This window comes from Lutra lutra, chromosome 1 (assembly GCF_902655055.1).
Source record: "Lutra lutra chromosome 1, mLutLut1.2, whole genome shotgun sequence".
NCBI lineage: Eukaryota > Metazoa > Chordata > Mammalia > Carnivora > Mustelidae > Lutra > Lutra lutra.
Window position 1 is genome coordinate 163,112,109 of NC_062278.1, and position 17,750 is coordinate 163,129,858.

Genomic DNA, 17,750 nt, shown 5'->3' on the forward strand with positions numbered 1-17,750 from the left:
GTGCTGAGCATCTTTTCATGTGCTTGTTGGCCATCTGTACAACTTCTTTGGAGAACTATCTACTGAGATCCTTTGCCCATTTTTAAATGGGATTATTTGCATTTTTCTTAATGAGTTGTAGGAGGTCATTATTTGAGATACAAGTCCTTTATCAGATATATGCTTTGCAAATATTTTCTCCCATTCTTTCCTCTTTCTTTTTTTTTTTTTTTTTAAGATTTTATTTACTTATTTCACAGACAGAGATCACAAGAAGGCAGAGAGGCAGGCAGCAAGGGGGGAGAAGCAGGCTCCCTGCTGAGCAGAGAGCCCAATGTGGGACTCGATCCCAGGACCTTGGGATCATGACCTGAGCTGAAGGCAGCAGCTTAACCCATTGAGCCACCCAGACACCCCTCTTTCCACTTTCTTGATGGTATCTTTTACAACACAAAAGTTTTAACCGGGATGAAGTCCAGTCTATCTCTTTTTGTCTTTTGTCATTTGTGCTTTTGGTGTCAGAGCCCAGGAATAGCTGCCTAAGTCAAGGTCACAAAAGATTTACTCCTGTGTTGTTTTTTTTCTGAGAGTTTTAGTACTTACATTTAGGTCTCTGGTTCTATTTGAGTTAATTTTGGTAGAGCTCAGCCTCATCCTTCTGCATGTGGAAATCCAATTGTTCTAGCACCACTTGTTGAAAAGCCACTTTTTCCCTCATTGGATTTTCCTGGCACCCACTCTTTAAGCTCTCTGTTCCGCGGACTTTCTGAAAAACACACTTATTTGCCGGCTCTGCGGGCAGGTTTCTTAACCTCACAGTGGTGCAATCTCCCCCTTGAGGGCAGGGTAATAAGAGGGGCCGACCTCACAGGCAGGCTGCATTAAATGGGCACAGAGAACAGTGGCGGGCATCCAGACAGACTCTGAAGGTTCACAGATAATTTACAATCGTTCATAAATGTACCTGCTAATAGCAATGAATTGATAGTATGCTCAGTAGCTTTTCCCTCTTTGGGTCACCTATTTTCAAGAGTCCTGAAAGTCTCATTAGAACTCCAAGTATTTGTGATAAACTATTTTAAAACTCTTTGCTTTCCTCCCTGAGTCACCAATTAATAAAGTGCCTCTGGCCCTTGCTGATAGCTGACTCCACTGTCCAGCTCCTTGTTCTGCTGTGGCAGAGACCAGAGACCAGCAGAGGCTAAAGTGTTTAGGACTTTAAATGACAGCAGAAGGACCCTCTGCCCTGGGGCTACATGGAAACCACTTGTTTGTTCAAGGGGTTGTTCAAGGGGTCTGTTCAAGCTAGCTGCTGTAACAAATAGTCCTCTCCTCTCCACGTACATGTGGGCACCCCCACACACTCATGCACAAATCATGTATATGGCTTGACATAATAAAAATTTCCTTCCTCCCTTGTACAAAGCCTCCTGTAGATAATGACAGTAGAATGCTGTCCTCCAGTGGTGATTCAGGGATCCCCGCTTCTTCCAATCCAAGGAGCGTGGCACTGGTCTTCCTATCTACTACACCTGCCTTGAGCAGAGCTGAGAGCTGCTGGGATTCTCACTGGCACCCTACTTGCTTGCAGACTGCTCCAGAGCAGAGTACAGCTAGAAAGACAGAGCCCTGACTGTGCCCCAGCTCCAAGCAGCCTTGTCAATCTGCAAATTCCCTGGATGCGTGGGACAATGTGGTGACCATGGTGAGAACTGTGGGAGGGGTTCTCCTGTTTCGGAGGAACCAGGGACCTGAGCTGGGGAAGCAGAGAGCACACTTCAGCCCATGGCCACATCAGCTGATGAATCTGAGCTGTCTAAACTGGATCCCTGCTCTTTACCCGTCCCTGCCCTGTCTACTGATAGCCCTTGCCATGCTGTGTCTTTATTGTAAAAAGTCTCATTCACCCTCGGGAATAGTGATTCTCAAGCCTTAGCCCGCATCTTATTCACGGGGAGGCCTGGTTACCGCCCAGATTGCACGGCTCCGCCCCCCAGGCTTTCGGCTGCAGGGGCGGGCACAACTTTTGCTTTTCTAACGAGTTCCCGGCATTATCTGCTGCTGCCGCTGGCCTCGGAACCACACTTTTAAGAACCGACCCTCTAGAGAGTGAGGTCCACTCGGCAGAAAGGACAGGTCTGTGTATGCACCACATGCATCCCGAAGTGCACACTGAATAAATGAATCGGAGAACAAAAGGCAAAGAGCGGGAGGAGTGCGGAATAAGGAATGACGGAGGAAGGAACCGCCTGTGGGCGGTGGGACTCCAGGCCTCTCCTCTACTGCTGGACCCGGACGCCCGCAGGCCCCACCCCCACGTAGCCAGAGCGCCTCGGCTTTGTGACGTCACCGTCCCAGCGGGCGGGGAGAATGGTTGCCTTCGCGACGTAAACCGAACTCCCCGCGCTGGGAGCAGGGAACTGCGGTGTGGAGGCTTCCGGGCTAACCCGGGCGCACTGGGCCGGTGGGTGCGCGCGGCGTCGGGTCGGGGGTGCGCGGGGCTTGGGGCGGGCTCCTCGGGCGCCCCTTGCAAGGCCTCTTTGCAAGTTTGCCCGCCCTTCCTTATTTATTACTGGATTTGCTTTATCACATACCTAACTACCTAGCCATCCCTCTATCCTTCCTTGCCTTGTGCACCTCTGCTGTGTGACCCACGCATCCCCGCCAAGTTGGGGTGCTGGGAGACGGGGCACTGCTAGCTAGTTCCTCTCCAGGACCAGGATTTCTTTCCTCCCGGATTGTAGCAGAATGTTGCTGGAAGGGCGCAGGCTTTGGAGTCAAGGAATCTTGGGGTAGAATCCCAGCTAAGGGCCTTCCTTACTGTGTGACTTTGGACACCTAGCTGAATCTCTCCTTTACTTCCTCCTCTGCAAAATGAAAAATTCATCCAATGAATAGTTACGAAGACCCAAGGCTATGCCAGGCGCTTTGATGAGCACGTTGGCGCCAAATGAGAAAATACCCCTGTTCTCTTGGACCTTCCGTTCAAGGGGTAATAGGCAATGCATCGATGTGTGTGTGCGTGTGACAAATCAGAGAGTGGTAATTGCAGAGGAGAAAGTAAAGTGAGGTCTTATGGAGGTGGGAAGAAAGAAACTGTTTTGAATGGAGTGGTGAGAGTAGTGTCTCTGAAGTGGGTGACATGAGCTCAGAGCTGAAGGGAGAGACCCATTCTCCGCAGCTGGTTGTCCATGAACATTTTTTGGCCACTGAGGCAGACCAAGGTTGGCATGTTCTAGACACTGAAAGATTAGGCTGGGCAGCTAGAACTAAGTCAAGGAGGGGAGAGAGGGTGAAGGAGGGGGGAGGCAGGGAACTATAGGTGTTGGTCACATGGTAGGCCCTAAGGAAATGCCAAGTTTCCTCAGCCACCCTGGGGCAAGGGAAGCTGAGGGCCTGGGGATCACCTGGCTCAAGCACTGTATCACTCCTCAGGTTGGAATCGCCTTTAGCCAAAATCAAGCTTTGCAACAGGCCTTTGTTCCTCTGTCCAGATGTCCAAGATCATGTCTGCTGTGGTCTCCAAGGGTATGACTCACAACGGTAAGTATGGGGCTGGCATGGGTTCAGAGTCGAAGATAGCCTCTGGAGCCTGGGACAGTGCCATCCAGACTTAACTGAGGGTTAAGGGGATTCCAAATCAGACCGTGAGGCAGAAACATAGGTGTGCCAGATTCTGGGGAAACTTAACATTTTATTTCCTCGGGCCGCCATAAGCAAAGTGCCACCACCCAGTGGTGGCTTTAACACCAGAGATTTATTGTCTTACGGTTCTGGAGGCTGAAGTCCAAGATGCAGGTGTCACTGACAGGGCTGGTTCCTTCTGAGGGGTCAGAGGAAGCGTCTGTTCCAAGCTCTCTCCTAGGAAGCTTCTGGTGGTTTGCTGGCAATCTTCGGTGTTCCTGGGACAGGGCACGTGTCATCGCTATGTCTGCCTTCATCATCACGTGGCATTCTGCCCGTGTGCATGCCTGTTGCAAATTTCCCCTTTTTATTAAGGTCAGGAATCATATAGGATCAGGTGCCCACACCACTCCAGCATGACCTCATCTAAGTTAGGGCTGCTGTGACCCAGAGTCACCTTGTGAGGTGCTGGAAGGTAGGATTTCAAGTCTTCAAAACCATTAATTTTGCGGGCGGGGGCACAGTTCACCACATAACAGGCTTTGTGGCAGGTACCAGAATGGATGTGGGGTCTCTCTCAGCCTCTCTGCAGCTAAGGTCACTAGGCTGAGCCCAGAGGAAGTACCAGCCTCAGGCCCTTGTGGGAGATGTCCTGGCTCCATGGAAGTCCCAGGTCTGCTGCCAGGTGCTCCCGCCAAGTGCTGCGGGCGCACCTCTAGGGGCCGTGGGCACTGAGGTGGGCAGAATGGTCAAGGCTGCCTGCTGTCAACTTTGTGCTTTTAATTTAATTTGGTTTTGAATAGGTAAAAGATTCCCATGGTTCAAAATTCAAAAGTGTTCAAAGCCCCCTCTCATGAAAGCCCCTCCCCCTCCTGTCCCCAGATACCCAGTCTCCCCTCCTCAGAGGGGAGTGGCACAAGCCTCTCCTCTCCTGCTCCCCGTGCTCCACGCACATGCTCTGTGCACACAGGCAAATACATACAAACATGGTTTATACCGTTTGTCTTTTTCTCACACAAACGACCACACAAGAAAAAGGCTTCCTGCGCCTTGCTTTTTCCATTAACCCCGACACAGTGAAAAGACTTCCTTGTCAATACATCGGGAGTTCCCTTCAACTTTCCGTGTTGTGAGCAGAACAGCGATCCTGTAGCGTGAATGTATCATAATTTACTGAACCAATCCATGTGAACGGGCACTTAGCTTGTGGCAAACGTGTGCTGCTCTCTACAATCATCCCCACTGCTGCCATTGTGCACGCACTCACTCTGCTCCAGGGCAAATTGAAAAATGAAGGAAGTCTGAAAGGGAGTTACCAAAAAAACAGATAGCTTTGAAATGTTTGCAGATAACAACAAATTAACTTTAGACACACACACAAAATAATGCAGCTGGCACAAGACAGTTGAAGGCTTTATGAACTAGACTGATTCATCCTATGGTACCAAGAGAGTAGTTACATGGCGGGATGGGGGGGAGTAACCTGTGACCCTCGAGATTGGGTTTATCACTTCCCTTGGCAGTGATATGCAAATAGGAGGTCCTCCTCCCCCAAGCTGATCTCCATGGTCTGGGTTGAGGATCTGTGCATTTGGGAGGAAACCAGGCCAGGCAGGCACAGCCAAGTGGACAGACCGATGGCATTTGCAGGCCAAGCCAGGCAGGGGCACCTAGCCAGGTAGGCAAGTGAAGTCAACCTGGATGGGAGCACATCAGCCAGGGGCTCAGGCCAGGATGACAGTTGACCCTGACATCCTGGGTTCAGCTGTAGGAGCTGGGGACGAATGTAAGAGCCAGAAAGACTCTGGGGAAGAGGGGCCTCCTGGGGGAGAAGAGCCCAGGGACACTGAGCTCTGAGCCTCAGCCAGGTACAGATGGCGTTTCTGGAGCCCAGCCGAGGGGGAGAACACACATGGTGTCAGACACACATGGTGGAGTACAACACTTCTGTGAGCCTCAGCTGCCTCATCTGTGCAATGGGATCAATCCCAATTCCCTGAGGCTGCTGTGACCTGTAAGGGGGGGTGCGTGTTGAGGGCTCAGCTCCTTGATACTGCTATTATTAGGGTCTCTACTCACTATTACGATACCCAACACACCACCTCTAGGGCCTTGGCTTGTCTCCCACTGTGTGAAGTCTGAGTCAGAAGATAATGCTTGGGGAGTGCTGGTGGAGGGGCCGTTAAGAGGTCTGGGCAAAGACTCAGCTGGAATATGATATCAGAGAAGTAAGCTCTGGATTTGGTCTTCATTCCCAAATCCTTAGTAAGTGCCAGCTGGAAGAGGGCTTGTGTTCTAATGGGGGATTCAGGGGTGAATAATACCCTCCCCCACCTAGGACTTAGATTGTAAGGAAGGCAGACATTGCAAAGCAAACAGCCAGTAGAAAGGAAACCTACCGGAAGTTTTGGGCAGGGGCAAGGCATAACTTAACTGGGAGAGGTAGTCAAGGAAGGCCTCTCAGGGGAGGTGACATTTGATGCCTATCCATAACAATCCTGAAGGATGAAAGAGGGAGAAGGGCATTCTAGGCAGGGGGGAAGGGCCAGCAAAGGCTAAGGCTCCTATGAGCTCAGTGTTGGAGAGACAGAAGGCCAGTCTGGATCTACTTGGGTAGGACCTATGAACCATGGGGAGGACTATTCAGTTCTGTAAAGATGCTGAGAGGGGTTGAAGCAGGGAGATTGCAGTTTCTGGGATTAATGACTTTTATATAGGGATGGCAATGTCTGTGACACAGACAGAGGGTCTGATTCACCAGAGCCTCCATGGAGACCCCAGGCAAGGCCTCACCCCTGGTGCAGAGTGGAGGACACTTGGTAGAGACCTTGGCCAGGCAGAGGAGTCAGTGAAAGCCCATACTACACCTAAGACTTCCCAGCCAGGGCTTGTGGGGTGGGGTGTGCTGGAACAGAATGTGCAGTTGGAGAGAAAAGCCACAAACAGCTCCCCTCTTGGGGCTGCCCCATTCCTGCCACTCAGCTGCCCATGCTCCTTGGGCTGGGGACACTCCCCTCAGTGTCTTAGCACTGCTGTCTCCCTCCCCAGAATGCTCTCCCCCTAGATCACCCTGTGGCTCCCTCCTCCACCTCCTTGAGACTTTTATTCAAATGTCACCCTCTGTTTTACTTTTCTTGATACCGCTTTCCGCCTCCCACCGTCATCACCATTCCTTCCTTGTTTCTCCCTCCCAGTAGAACATAAGCTCCATCCGGTCAGGAGTGTTCGTCTGTCTTGCGTGTTTCTGTCTCCCCAGAGCCTGGCACATAACAGGTCCTCAATAAAATTCTGTTAGCCTGAAATCTTTCCCCTGAAGGTCAGGAATACGGCCAGGATGTCTGTTTTCCCTGCCATTCAACACTGTATGCTGGCAGTTCTAGCTGGAGCATTTATTTATTTATATGTTAAAGATTTTAAGTAATCTCTCTATCCAATGTGGGGCTCAAACTTACAATTCCAAGATCAAGAGTCACACACTCTACCGACTGAGCCAGCCAGGTGCCCCTAGCCAGAGCATTTAGACAAGGAAAAGAACGAAAAGATATACAAATTGGAGAGGAAGAAGTGAAACTATCTTATTCCCAGATGACACAATCCTATATAGAAATAATTCCCAGGAACCCACAAGAAAGCTACTAGCACTAATAAATGAATTAAGCCAGGTTGCAGGGTACAAGATCCAAACATCGATGTTAGCTCTGTTCCTCCACACCAGCACCAAGCAATCCAACTTGGAAATGAAGAAAGCAGCTCCATTTACAATGGCATCTAAAAGAAGAAAATATCCACGTATGAGGTGACACCTGGGAGATGTTAATTAGAGCAGAAAGCTCCCAGGAATCAGTCTTTCCACCCAAACAACCACTGAGCTGGTCACAACCCTTAGAATCCGAAATCGGAACTCTGGAGCCTGGATGAACACATGCGGGTTCCAGGACAGAACTGGAGGGGGAGGCTGGGAAATTTTGGTGAATGATGACATTCTGTGGAGCAGCTTCTAGCCCAGCAACAATGGGGAGGGCAGCCCACGTTCCTCACGTGGCTGACTGCTGCCCCGGTGGGCCATAAGGACCTTTTCCTTCCCAAGCCCAGCTGTGTGTGTGGTTGCTGAGAAGCCAGTACTGAGGTTGGTCGCTCTTTCAGCTCCAGGAGCTGGAGTGACCTCCCTGCCAGTTCTGTCAATAGTGATTTAAAGACACCAGACCACCCTCTCAGCCTTTCCAGACCCAGACACTGAAGGAAATCTTTAATATCCAGAATGTATAGAGAATTCCTAAAATGCAACAAAAAATGAACAACCCACTAAAAAGGGGGCAAAGGAGTTAACAGACATTTCGCCAAAGAAGATCTTCCGAAGAGCCAATAAGTACATGACATGATGCTCACAATAGCATCAGTCATTAGGAAAGTGAGATATCACATCACACTAGTACGATAGCTATTAAAAAAAAAAAAATCCAATGTAACAAGTGCCGGCAAGGATGTAAAGAAACTGGGACCCATGTGCGCTGCTGGTGAGGAGGTATACAGCTATGGAACATGGGACGGTGGTCCCTCAGAAAGGAATGCATAAAATTATATGACCTGGCAATTCCATTTCTGGGTACATTCACAAAATTATTGGAAGCCCAACACACTCTTATTTGTGTTTGTCACCAGTCTAGAATATAGGCTCTGAGGAGGTTTGCCAGCGCCTGCTGCAGGACCTCACACTTAGAATGCCAATAACCATCGGCCAGCAGACAGTGAATGACCATCTCACCCTGTCCTCCCCACCCCGCCCCCCGCCACCCCACTCCTGCCAGCTCTCAGAGCCCACCAGAGAGTCCTCAGTATCAGCCCAGACACTGCTCTAAAGCCCGCCCTCAGAGACTCAGCTGCCTTCTCGATATCATCACGGATCCCGTGCTGGGAGCTGGGGATGGACAAGCATGGTTCCTGTTGTTTTAAAATGTAGATTTCACTTGTAAAACTTAATACCCAAAAACCAAATAATCCAATTTAAAAATGGACAGAAGACATGAAAAGATGTTTCTCCAAAAAAGACGTACAGGGACGCCTGGGTGGCTCAGTTGGTTGAGCAGCTGCCTTCGGCTCAGGTCATGATCCCAGCGTCCTGGGATCGAGTCCCGCATCGGGCTCCTTGCTCGTCAGGGAACCTGCTTCTCCCTCTGCCTCTGCCTGCCATTCTGTCTGCCTGTGCTCGCTCTCTCTCCCTCTCTCTCTGACAAATAAATAAATAAAATCTTAAAAAAAAAAAAAAGACGTACAAATGGCCAACAGACACAGGAAAAGATGTTCATCATCACTCCTCATCAGGAAAATGCAAATCAAAACTACAGTAGGTATCACTTCAAACGTGTCAGAATAGCTAAAATCAGCAACACAAGAAACAACCGGTGCTGGTGAAGATGTCGAGAAAAAGAAACACTCATGCTCTGCTGGTGGAAATGCAAACTGGGGCAGCCAATGTGGAAAACAGGGTGGAGGTTCCTCAGAAAGTTTAAAATAGAACTACCCTATGAACCAGCCATTGCACTATTAGGTATTTATCCAAAGAAAATGTAAGTACTAATTCAAATGGATACATGCACCCTGAAGTTTATAGCAGCCAATAGCCAAGATAAGGAAGCAGCCCATGTGTTCATTGGCTATGAATGGATAAAGTAGATGTGGTGTGTATACAATGGAATATTACTCAGCCATCAGAAATAATGAAATCTTGCCATTTGCAACAACATGGATGGAGCTAGAATGCACTATGCGAAGCAAAATGTCTCAGAGAAAGACAAATATACGATTTCATTCATATGTGGAATTTAAGAAACAAACGAGCAAAGGGGAAAAAAGACAAAGCAAGAAGTGGACTCTTAACTATAGAGAACACCCTGATGGTTACCAGACGGGGGAGCGGGGGGATGGGTGAAGTAGGTGATGGGAATTAAGGAGGGCACTTGTCATCACGAGCATGGGGTGAGGTGTGGAAGTGTTGAGTCGCTGTATTGCTCACCTAAAACTAATATAACACTGTATGTTAACTAAAAAAAGAAAAAGAAAAAAGCAATCAGGAATACACCCTGTAGATAGATCAAGGTAGTAAGAACGATTAAAATGTAAAGGCATAACATAGATATTAAAATTGACATACAAATAAAAGATAAGTAAACTGTCGGTCTCACTACTGCTCAGGTGTAGCAAGATCAGCAGACAAGGGGATGGCTGCCATTGGAAAGATAGTGTGTGATCTTCTTAGATCCCTAGAATAGGCAGCAGGGCCACACTGGAAAGGACCGGACTGGTCAGAGGAAGAGGGAGCAGGGCACTGTGGGCAGGAGCCTTTGTTGTGATTTCCTTAGGAAGGAGCAGAGGATGCAGAGTGTGCAGGCTTAGGGTTGACTGGTTTGAGTAATGTCAGGACTCTGTGGCACAAGGCTGTCCTGAGTTGTCTGGGACCTGGTCCTGGGTAACTAGAGCAGGGTCCAGGGGCCCTGGGTGTGAGAGGCTGACAGTGGAGGTGGGAGGTGGGCATGTGGTCTCTGGAGTAGTTGGTCTACATTTGTAAATCACCCTCTTGGACACCTCCTTCACTCTCGCTAGGGGTTGACCAACCCCAGGGTGGAGAGATGGGGACAGTCCCTGTGGGGTCCGTAAGACCGATGTGCTAGAACATCAGGTGCAGAAAGTACAAGACATCCTTAATGCACCTGGAGCAGTTGCCCACCTTGGGAAAGAAGGTGACCCTACATAATACCAGATGTGACACGTGCAAGAGAGGGGAGTGCCATCTCTGGGAGGGCAAGCAGTAAGCCCCTCTGTCCTGGATGTGGGGGGAGGTCAGGGGGCCAACAACAGATGAGGGAGATGTTGACTGACGGGGCTTGGACTCCTGTGCAGTGAAAAAAGCAAAGGGTAATGTTGCCTGTGGGACGGTCCGTGAGAGTCTTCAGGTGGCCAGAGGGTAGCAGGGAGGGGTGAGGCTGGGAGCGAGATGAGAAGCTGCAGAGGTCGCTGCGTGAGATCACGTAGGGTCTCCCAAACCCTGTGGATTGCGGTCCTGGACCTCCTAAGCCTGGGATGCCCCTGAAGAGTGGGCTGTGTAACAAATTACCTCAAAACTGAGGGGCTTGAAAAAACAGTAAACATGAGTTAGCTCAGTTTCTTTGGGTCAGGAGCTCATGAGGGGCTTGGCTTGGGGATTCAGACCCAGGGGGTCTCCTCCGTGGTCACCGGAAGGCATGACCAGGGCTGGAGAATCAGTTCTGGGCAGGTTTAGTCATGTGGACATTGGCTGGGGCTGACCCCCTTCAGAACAGGTGATCCCAGAGAGGCAAAGCAGGGCCCAAATGTCCTCTCTGGCCTTGCTTCTGAAGTCCCATGCTGTCACTTCCGCAGCTGACCACACAAACCAACCATGATCTCTTACTGGAGGGACACTGAAGGCTGTGAGTGCCTGGAGCCCGGGGACACTGGGGGCTGTTTCAGGTGCCGTCCACCACGAAGGAGGTAAACACACCAGTGGTTTTATGACTTGTGTTTTAAAGTGGTCTGCCCTGGGGCACCTGGGTGGCTCTGTTGGTTATGTGTCCGACTCTTAATTTTGGCTCAGTCCTGATCTCAGGGTGGTGAGATGGAGCCCCACCTCAGCTCCATGCTAGGCATGGAGTCTGCTTGGGAGTCTCTCTCCCTCTGCTCCTCCCCTCTCTCTATTTTACTCTCTCCACCCCAGCTCAAAAAAAAAAAAAAAAAAAAAAAGGTCTGCCAGGGCTCCTGGGTGGCTCAGTGGGTTAAACCCTCTGCCTTCTGCTCAGGTCATGATCTCAGGGTCCTGAGATCGAGCCCCACATCGGGCTCTCTGCTCGGCAGGGAGCCTGCTTTCTCCTCTCTCTCTGCCTACTTCTCTGCCTATTTGTGATATCTCTCTGTCAAATAAATAAAATCTTTAAAAATAAAAAAGAAATTCTATGTATAAAATATTTAAAAAAAAAAAAAAGGTCTGCCAGTCTGCTCAGCGTGGTCAAGTCTCTTCATACAGCTTCATCTTTGGATTTTGGTCTGTGTCTCTCATTTGCCCTCTCATACCCAGGGATGGGCAAGGCTGCTACGGAATTGCCCCTCTTTGTTTCTTGGACCCCTCAATCACTCCACTTGCGTCACACTTCTGTGTCTTTCTGGGATTCCAGTGGTGGCCGTTCCCCAGCTGCATGGTCCCTTTCTAACTGTGCACCTCCCCTCCATTCCCAGCCATCCCTTGAGAGCTGGCCAAACCTACCATGTCCACTTGCCTCCCCTCCCTAACCCTGTGGGATCTTGGCTTCTGCCCCCTCAATCCACACTACCAATCTCACTCTTGGGGCTAAGACCTCTCCAAAAGCACCTCCCCTCAGACCCTGGCTCCTTCTTCCACCCTCCCCCCAGGGCTCTGATCTTCTCCCGCCTGTCCCTCTGCTCCGCAGGCCTCCTTGCCAAGCTCCTGGACCATCGGGGTTCCTCGGGCTCTCCCCGCCATCCTCTGTCTCGACCACAAGCACGGCCTCAGTTTCCATCTATTCGCCAATGACACATTTTCATTCTCTATTGTCTTAGTCCCCAGACCTCCATCAGGAGTGGCCTCTTCAGAGTCCCTGTTTGGCTGCTCCCACGGGCACCTGAACCCAGCACTTCCGCCTGAGCTCCAGGCCTCTTGCTCCCCCCCACTTCCTCCCTTCTCTGCCATCTCAGCAAACAGTACCTGAAACACAGGAGTTTATACCCAAGGGATGGAGTTTTCCCCTGTGCTTCCTTCTCTCCCTTGCCCAGATCCTGTCTGGCACCAAGCCCCCGGGCTCTCCTGAAAAGCCCTGCATCCACCCCTCCCTCCCAACCTCATTGAAGCCACCAGCCCTCTTCTGTGGGGGAGCAGCGGGGACTTGCAGTGGAGAGGACAGGTTTGCCAGTGTGCAGGGGAGGTGCTGAGTGAGTCCCAGGGTGAAGGAGGGAGATGGCGGGAACTGGGGCCCATGATGGTGGCCCAGCCCTCTTGGAATTGGAATGCAGAGAAGGTGGCTCAGGGGAGTAGAGGGGGAGAGACCCCTGGCTGCTAGAGAGGAGCAGGTCAGCCGATGGCTTCCCTGGGGAGCTGTCGTTTCCCACCGCCCCACCGCCCCCCCCCCCCCCCCCCCCCCCCCGTCCCCGCACTCCAGTACTGCAGAAGGCAGATGGGGTACTAAAATTTTATCACTTCTTATGAGGACATTTTTTACCCGGTTCACCTCCCCTGTCTTTCTTGGAGAATTTTTCTAAAAGAAGGCTCACATTTTAAAACTTCTTAATTTGGGGCACCTCGGTAGCTCAGTCGGTTGAGCATTTGCCTTCCGCTCAGGTCATGATCCCAGGGTTCTGGGATCGAGCCCCCGTGGTTGGGCTCCCCACTCAGTGGGGAGCCTGCTTCCCCCTCTGCTTCTCCCCCTGCTTGTTCTGTCATCAAATAAATAAAATCTATAAAATTTTTAAATTTAAAAATTCAATTCTGTTAAAGTACTAGAATAAAACAGGAGTTTAAAAAATGTATTTAACTTTCAGATGCAGAATTCCTTTCTAAACAAGACACAGAAGGCCGAAGCATTTCACTAAGCAAACATGAAAATGTCCTGTAAGGAAAACACATGAGAGACAATCCAAAGGAAATTGTCATATCAGCTGGAGCAAAAATATTTTTAGCAGCTCTGACAAACAAATGAGCTAGAGTCCTCTAATAGATAACAGTTCTCAAGATCATTTAAAAACTACAACATCCCAATAGTAAAATAGGCAAAGGATACTAACAGAGAAGCAAGCAGATAATTAACATCTGAAAAGACACACAATAGTTTCCATAATTGAGAAGTGCAAATTAAAACTGAGATGCATTGATCACCTGTCCTACTGACAAAATTCCAGGTGTGTGGGACCCGGTCCTGCTCAACTAGGTAATAGAGAGTAACCATTGCACAAGCTTGGAAATTGCGTTAAGACTGGAAACAGCCTCAGGGTCCACCACATGACCTGGCTAAGGAGCAATGAGACTTGGACATGAGCAGACGTTCTTTTTTTTTTTTTAGCATTTTAAAAATTGGGGTCAACTGTATATACATAACAGAATTTACTCTTTGGGGCATTTGTAAGTGGAACGTTCAGTTATAAGTACATTCATATTCGTGTGCAATAATCCCCCACATCTGTCTGCAGAAGTTTTTCACCTTGTAAAACTGAAACTCTATCCCCGTTGAACACTAACTCCCATCCCCTCTTCCGCAGCCCCTGACACCCACCATCCTACTTTCTATGTGTAATTTGATGACTCTAGGGACCCTCATAGAAGTGGTCCTTTTGTGACTGGCTTCTTCCCTGGGCCCAGTGTCCTCAGGGTTCATCCATATTGTAGCATGAAAGCAGATGCATTGTTCAGTAAAGAAGTAAGGGGCATCTAAGAATGTGTGTGCATGGGGTGCCTGGGTGGCTCAGCTGATTGGGAGTCTGCCTTTAGTTTGGGTCATGACCCCAGGGTCCTGGGATGGAGTCCTGCATCAGGCTCCTTGCTCGGCAGGAAGCCTGCTTCTCCCTGCCTGCTGCTTCCACTGCTTGTGCTCTCTCGCTCTCTCTCTCTCTGATAAATAAATAAAATCTTAAAAAAAAAAAAAAGAATCTGTATGCATAAAATACCTCTGTTTAGGTGAACAAAGATCCATCTGACAGGATCTTCATGGTGGCATGTTGTATCAGTGTTCATCATAACACATCAAACGACATTGTTAAAAAAGTCTGCTATGTCTGCACATCATTTTTTCAATTAAGAAAAAGCTGAATTTGGGACGCCTGGGTGGCTCAGTTGGTTAAGCAGCTGCCTTCGGCTCAGGTCATGATCCCAGCGTCCTGGGATCGAGTCCCACATCGGGCTGCTTGCTCAGCAGGGAGCCTGCTTCTCCCTCTGCCTGCCATTCTGTCTGCCTGTGCTTGCTCGCTCTCCCTCTCTCTCTGACAAATAAATAAAAAATCTTTAAAAAAAAAAAAAGCTGAATTTTATTAGAGTTTGGGTTTGTTTGTTTGTTTGTTTGGGTTTTGGTCTATTTGAATAATAGTGGTATGTTCTGATTTTTATAATATGGTTGGTTAAATGTTGCTACCTGGTAATTGAACCTGAGTCACTAAGAAAATACTCACTGAACAGCCTGTGCTCCTGAACAATCTCCGCTGGCCTCACCACTCCCTACCGCCTCCCCTCTCCTTACCATTATATATATGGCTTGACCTCTCCTTACCATTATAAATATACAGCTTGACCTGTAGGCCTTGGGATTTTGGGGTCCCATGCCCTTGACATTCCTGCCAGTGCCACAAGACAGCTGTTCCTCCTCGTTCTCCCCACATCCCATCGCCCAGCTGCTCAGGGTCTGCCCTTCTGTATCACGTCCCTTACCTTGCGAACCCTGTCATCTCCTCATCATCCCAGGTTTCCTCCTCGAAGCTGGTCCAAAAGGACTAACTCCTTGAGCTCCACACCAGACCACACCCCAGGCTCTCCAGCAGCCCCTGCCCCTTCTGCCAGTGGCTGGCTGCCCTCCCTGGCTGGCATAAACTGGAATCGCCAAGCTACAGATGATTTCTGAGTTGGGGTAGGAGGAAGTATCAGACCCACTGCCCCCTTCCCTGTGGGTATCCGTGGAAGAGAGGACAAGAAAATGGGTGTCTCTGAATCTTCTGTTGCATCTGAGGGAAACTCTGGGAGGCTCACAGCAAAAGTGTGGGCAGTGCCATGAGGCAGAGGGCTTGGGTCTGTGACCTCCCAATAAAATAGTCCTACACTCCTCTTAAGGAGCAAGTGGAAGGATGCAAAAGGGAAGGCACAAAATATGTTCTGTGTGCCAGGCATGTGTACACATGGGCCCTTTTCTTGCACAGTTATCACAACTTGCCACAAAGTCAGCGTGATTATCTCAGATGTGGAAACGGAAGCTCAGAGAAGATGAGCACCTTGCCAGGGCCACTTAGCGGGCCAGTGAGGATGCTGGTGCCCAAGCCTCTCCCCAGCCTCACTCTGTGTTTACAGCTTTGCTTTTGTCTCTCTCCAGAGAACAGCCTGGAGTCCCCAGACAACAGTTCTTCTTCAATCATTGAAGAAAAAAAGAAGAAACATGGGAAAAAAGGTAAACATAGCCCTCAATCTGGGAGCTAAAGTCTAAGTTGGTGGGAGTCAAACATCTTCCTTCGTCAACATAGTCACCCATGCAAATGGCAAAGGGAAATGCTTCTATTTCCATTAGGAATTGGGTGACTGAGACCTGAAATAACAGTAACATAAACAAAGTAGGATTTGTTTTTCTTCCAGTAATGGGAAATATGGGAGGCAGTCCAGAGCTCCATGAGGGTCTACAAACAGCAGTTCTAAGAAATCAGGTGACCACTTCCCAAGTCTTTCTGCTCCACCAGTTTTAACCTTAGGGTTTTCAACTGCAAAGTTATCATGCAGTCACAAAATGGCTGCTGCAGCTCCAGCCATCACATCTGATTTCAGACAAGGAGAAGGGGTAAAGGGAAGGGCAAAACTGCACACCAGCCAACTCAGCCCTCCCTGGAAAAAGAGCATTCCCAAAAGCCCCACCCAGCAATTTCTGCCTACATTCCAATGTATAGAAATTTGTCATGTGGCCATCAGTATTTGTAAAGGAGGCTGTGAAGTATAACTGTTCAATGAGGCACATTCAATGAGGCTGCCAACTATTAAGAGGAAGTAGGGTAGGCAGCCAGCTGCTCATACTGCTTCCTCCAAGCCCCTGCACTGCCGTTCATCCCTTTAGCTCCTACGCTGTGCGCTGCCCCCCAGGCTTACTAGCCAGTTTGATGCTTCTGCAGAGGAGTGCAGATGTGAGCATGTTCCCTGAGCCTAGCTCTCTCAGGCTGAGCCCCCTCCAATCAAGCCCCCACCCCACTGTGTCCCCTCTTGCTTTTAATTATGACAATCCAAACCTGCTCAGAAGCAGAGACCAAAATGCAGTGAATGAACGTGCCCATCTCCAGACTCTATTTGGCCACATTTGTTGCATCTGTCCTTTTTATTTTTTTTGCCAGAAATTTTTTTTAAATTTTTAACTCCAGTATAGTTAACATACAGTGGCTAAGTAATATTCCTGTGTGTGTGTATGCCTATCACATCTTCCTTCCATTCATCTATCAAGGCACATTTGGGTTGCTTCTGTACTTTGCCAAAATATTTTAAAGTAAAATCCAGGCATGTCATTTCATCCTTATATCCCGCAATATTCATTTTTCAAAAATAGGGATGTTTCCCTGCAAGGCCACAGTGAAGGCTCCCAAATGTCTCAGAAATGTCTTCCTATAGAAGATTCGTTCTAATTAGGATTCAGATGAGATCTGATCATCTTCCCTCTAAGTCTTGCAGAGTCCCTCTGTCCCCCATGTCCTTCCATTTTCTGAGTCTTGACTTATTGAGAAGTGGTGTTAAGTATCCTATAGAATGTCCCCCATTCTGTATGTGTCTGTTTACTTCCTGGTCATTGTCATTTTTATTGAAACTATTCTTCTGTTCCTCATATTTCCTTTAATTAGACATAACCCTACATGCTTGGTATTCCACTTTGACTACCAGAATCCTTCCTACCTCCTTTCACAAGAAGTCCATGCTCAGTGGGTTCAGGTGGTGACTGCCTGGCCCTCAGTCAGATTCCCATCAGACATTCACCCAACAGCTTCTTCTGCTTGTGGATGCCTAAATTGATCACTATAGCAAGGGTGAGCAGTCTGGGTTTGGGTTTGGTTTGGTTTCTTTGCTAAGGTATAATTCATGTAAGGTGAAATGCACAAATCTTAGGTATACAGTTTGATAAGTTTCAATAAACGTATACAATTTTGTAACTTCTACCCCATGGTCTAGAACCTTTCCATCTGCCCAGATATTCCCTTTGCCCAAGAGATAGCACTGTTCTGTTATCACCAGAAAATCACTTTATCCATTCTCGAACCTTGTATAAATGGGGTCACATTCTGTGCTCTTGCGGTCCTGACCCTGTTCACTCAGCATCACATCTGTGGAATGCCAGTCACAGGACTCCCTTCTTTGTTGTTGCCGTGTGCATCCTATTGTGTGCATATGTCAACAGTGTATTATTCTCTCTGGA

The 17,750-nt window shown here is 48.9% G+C and overlaps 1 protein-coding gene across 5 annotated transcripts in view; it reads left to right on the forward strand.

Annotated features, from left to right (window-relative positions):
* The first annotated feature begins 2,146 nt into the window (after positions 1-2,146).
* CFAP100 (cilia and flagella associated protein 100) overlaps positions 2,147-17,750 on the forward strand; it is a 51,175-nt gene continuing 35,571 nt past the window's right edge. For 2 of the 5 annotated variants that reach the window (XM_047742815.1, XM_047742828.1), the window contains exons 1-3: positions 2,147-2,443; positions 3,415-3,522; positions 15,687-15,761. In XM_047742815.1, the coding sequence (XP_047598771.1) occupies positions 3,474-3,522; positions 15,687-15,761 (124 nt within the window). In that variant the 5' untranslated portion in view covers positions 2,147-2,443; positions 3,415-3,473. Of the gene's footprint in view, positions 2,444-3,413; positions 3,523-5,711; positions 5,832-15,686; positions 15,762-17,750 lie in introns of those variants that run through there. The other 3 variants (XM_047742820.1, XM_047742837.1, XM_047742848.1) reach the window with 3 other exon arrangements.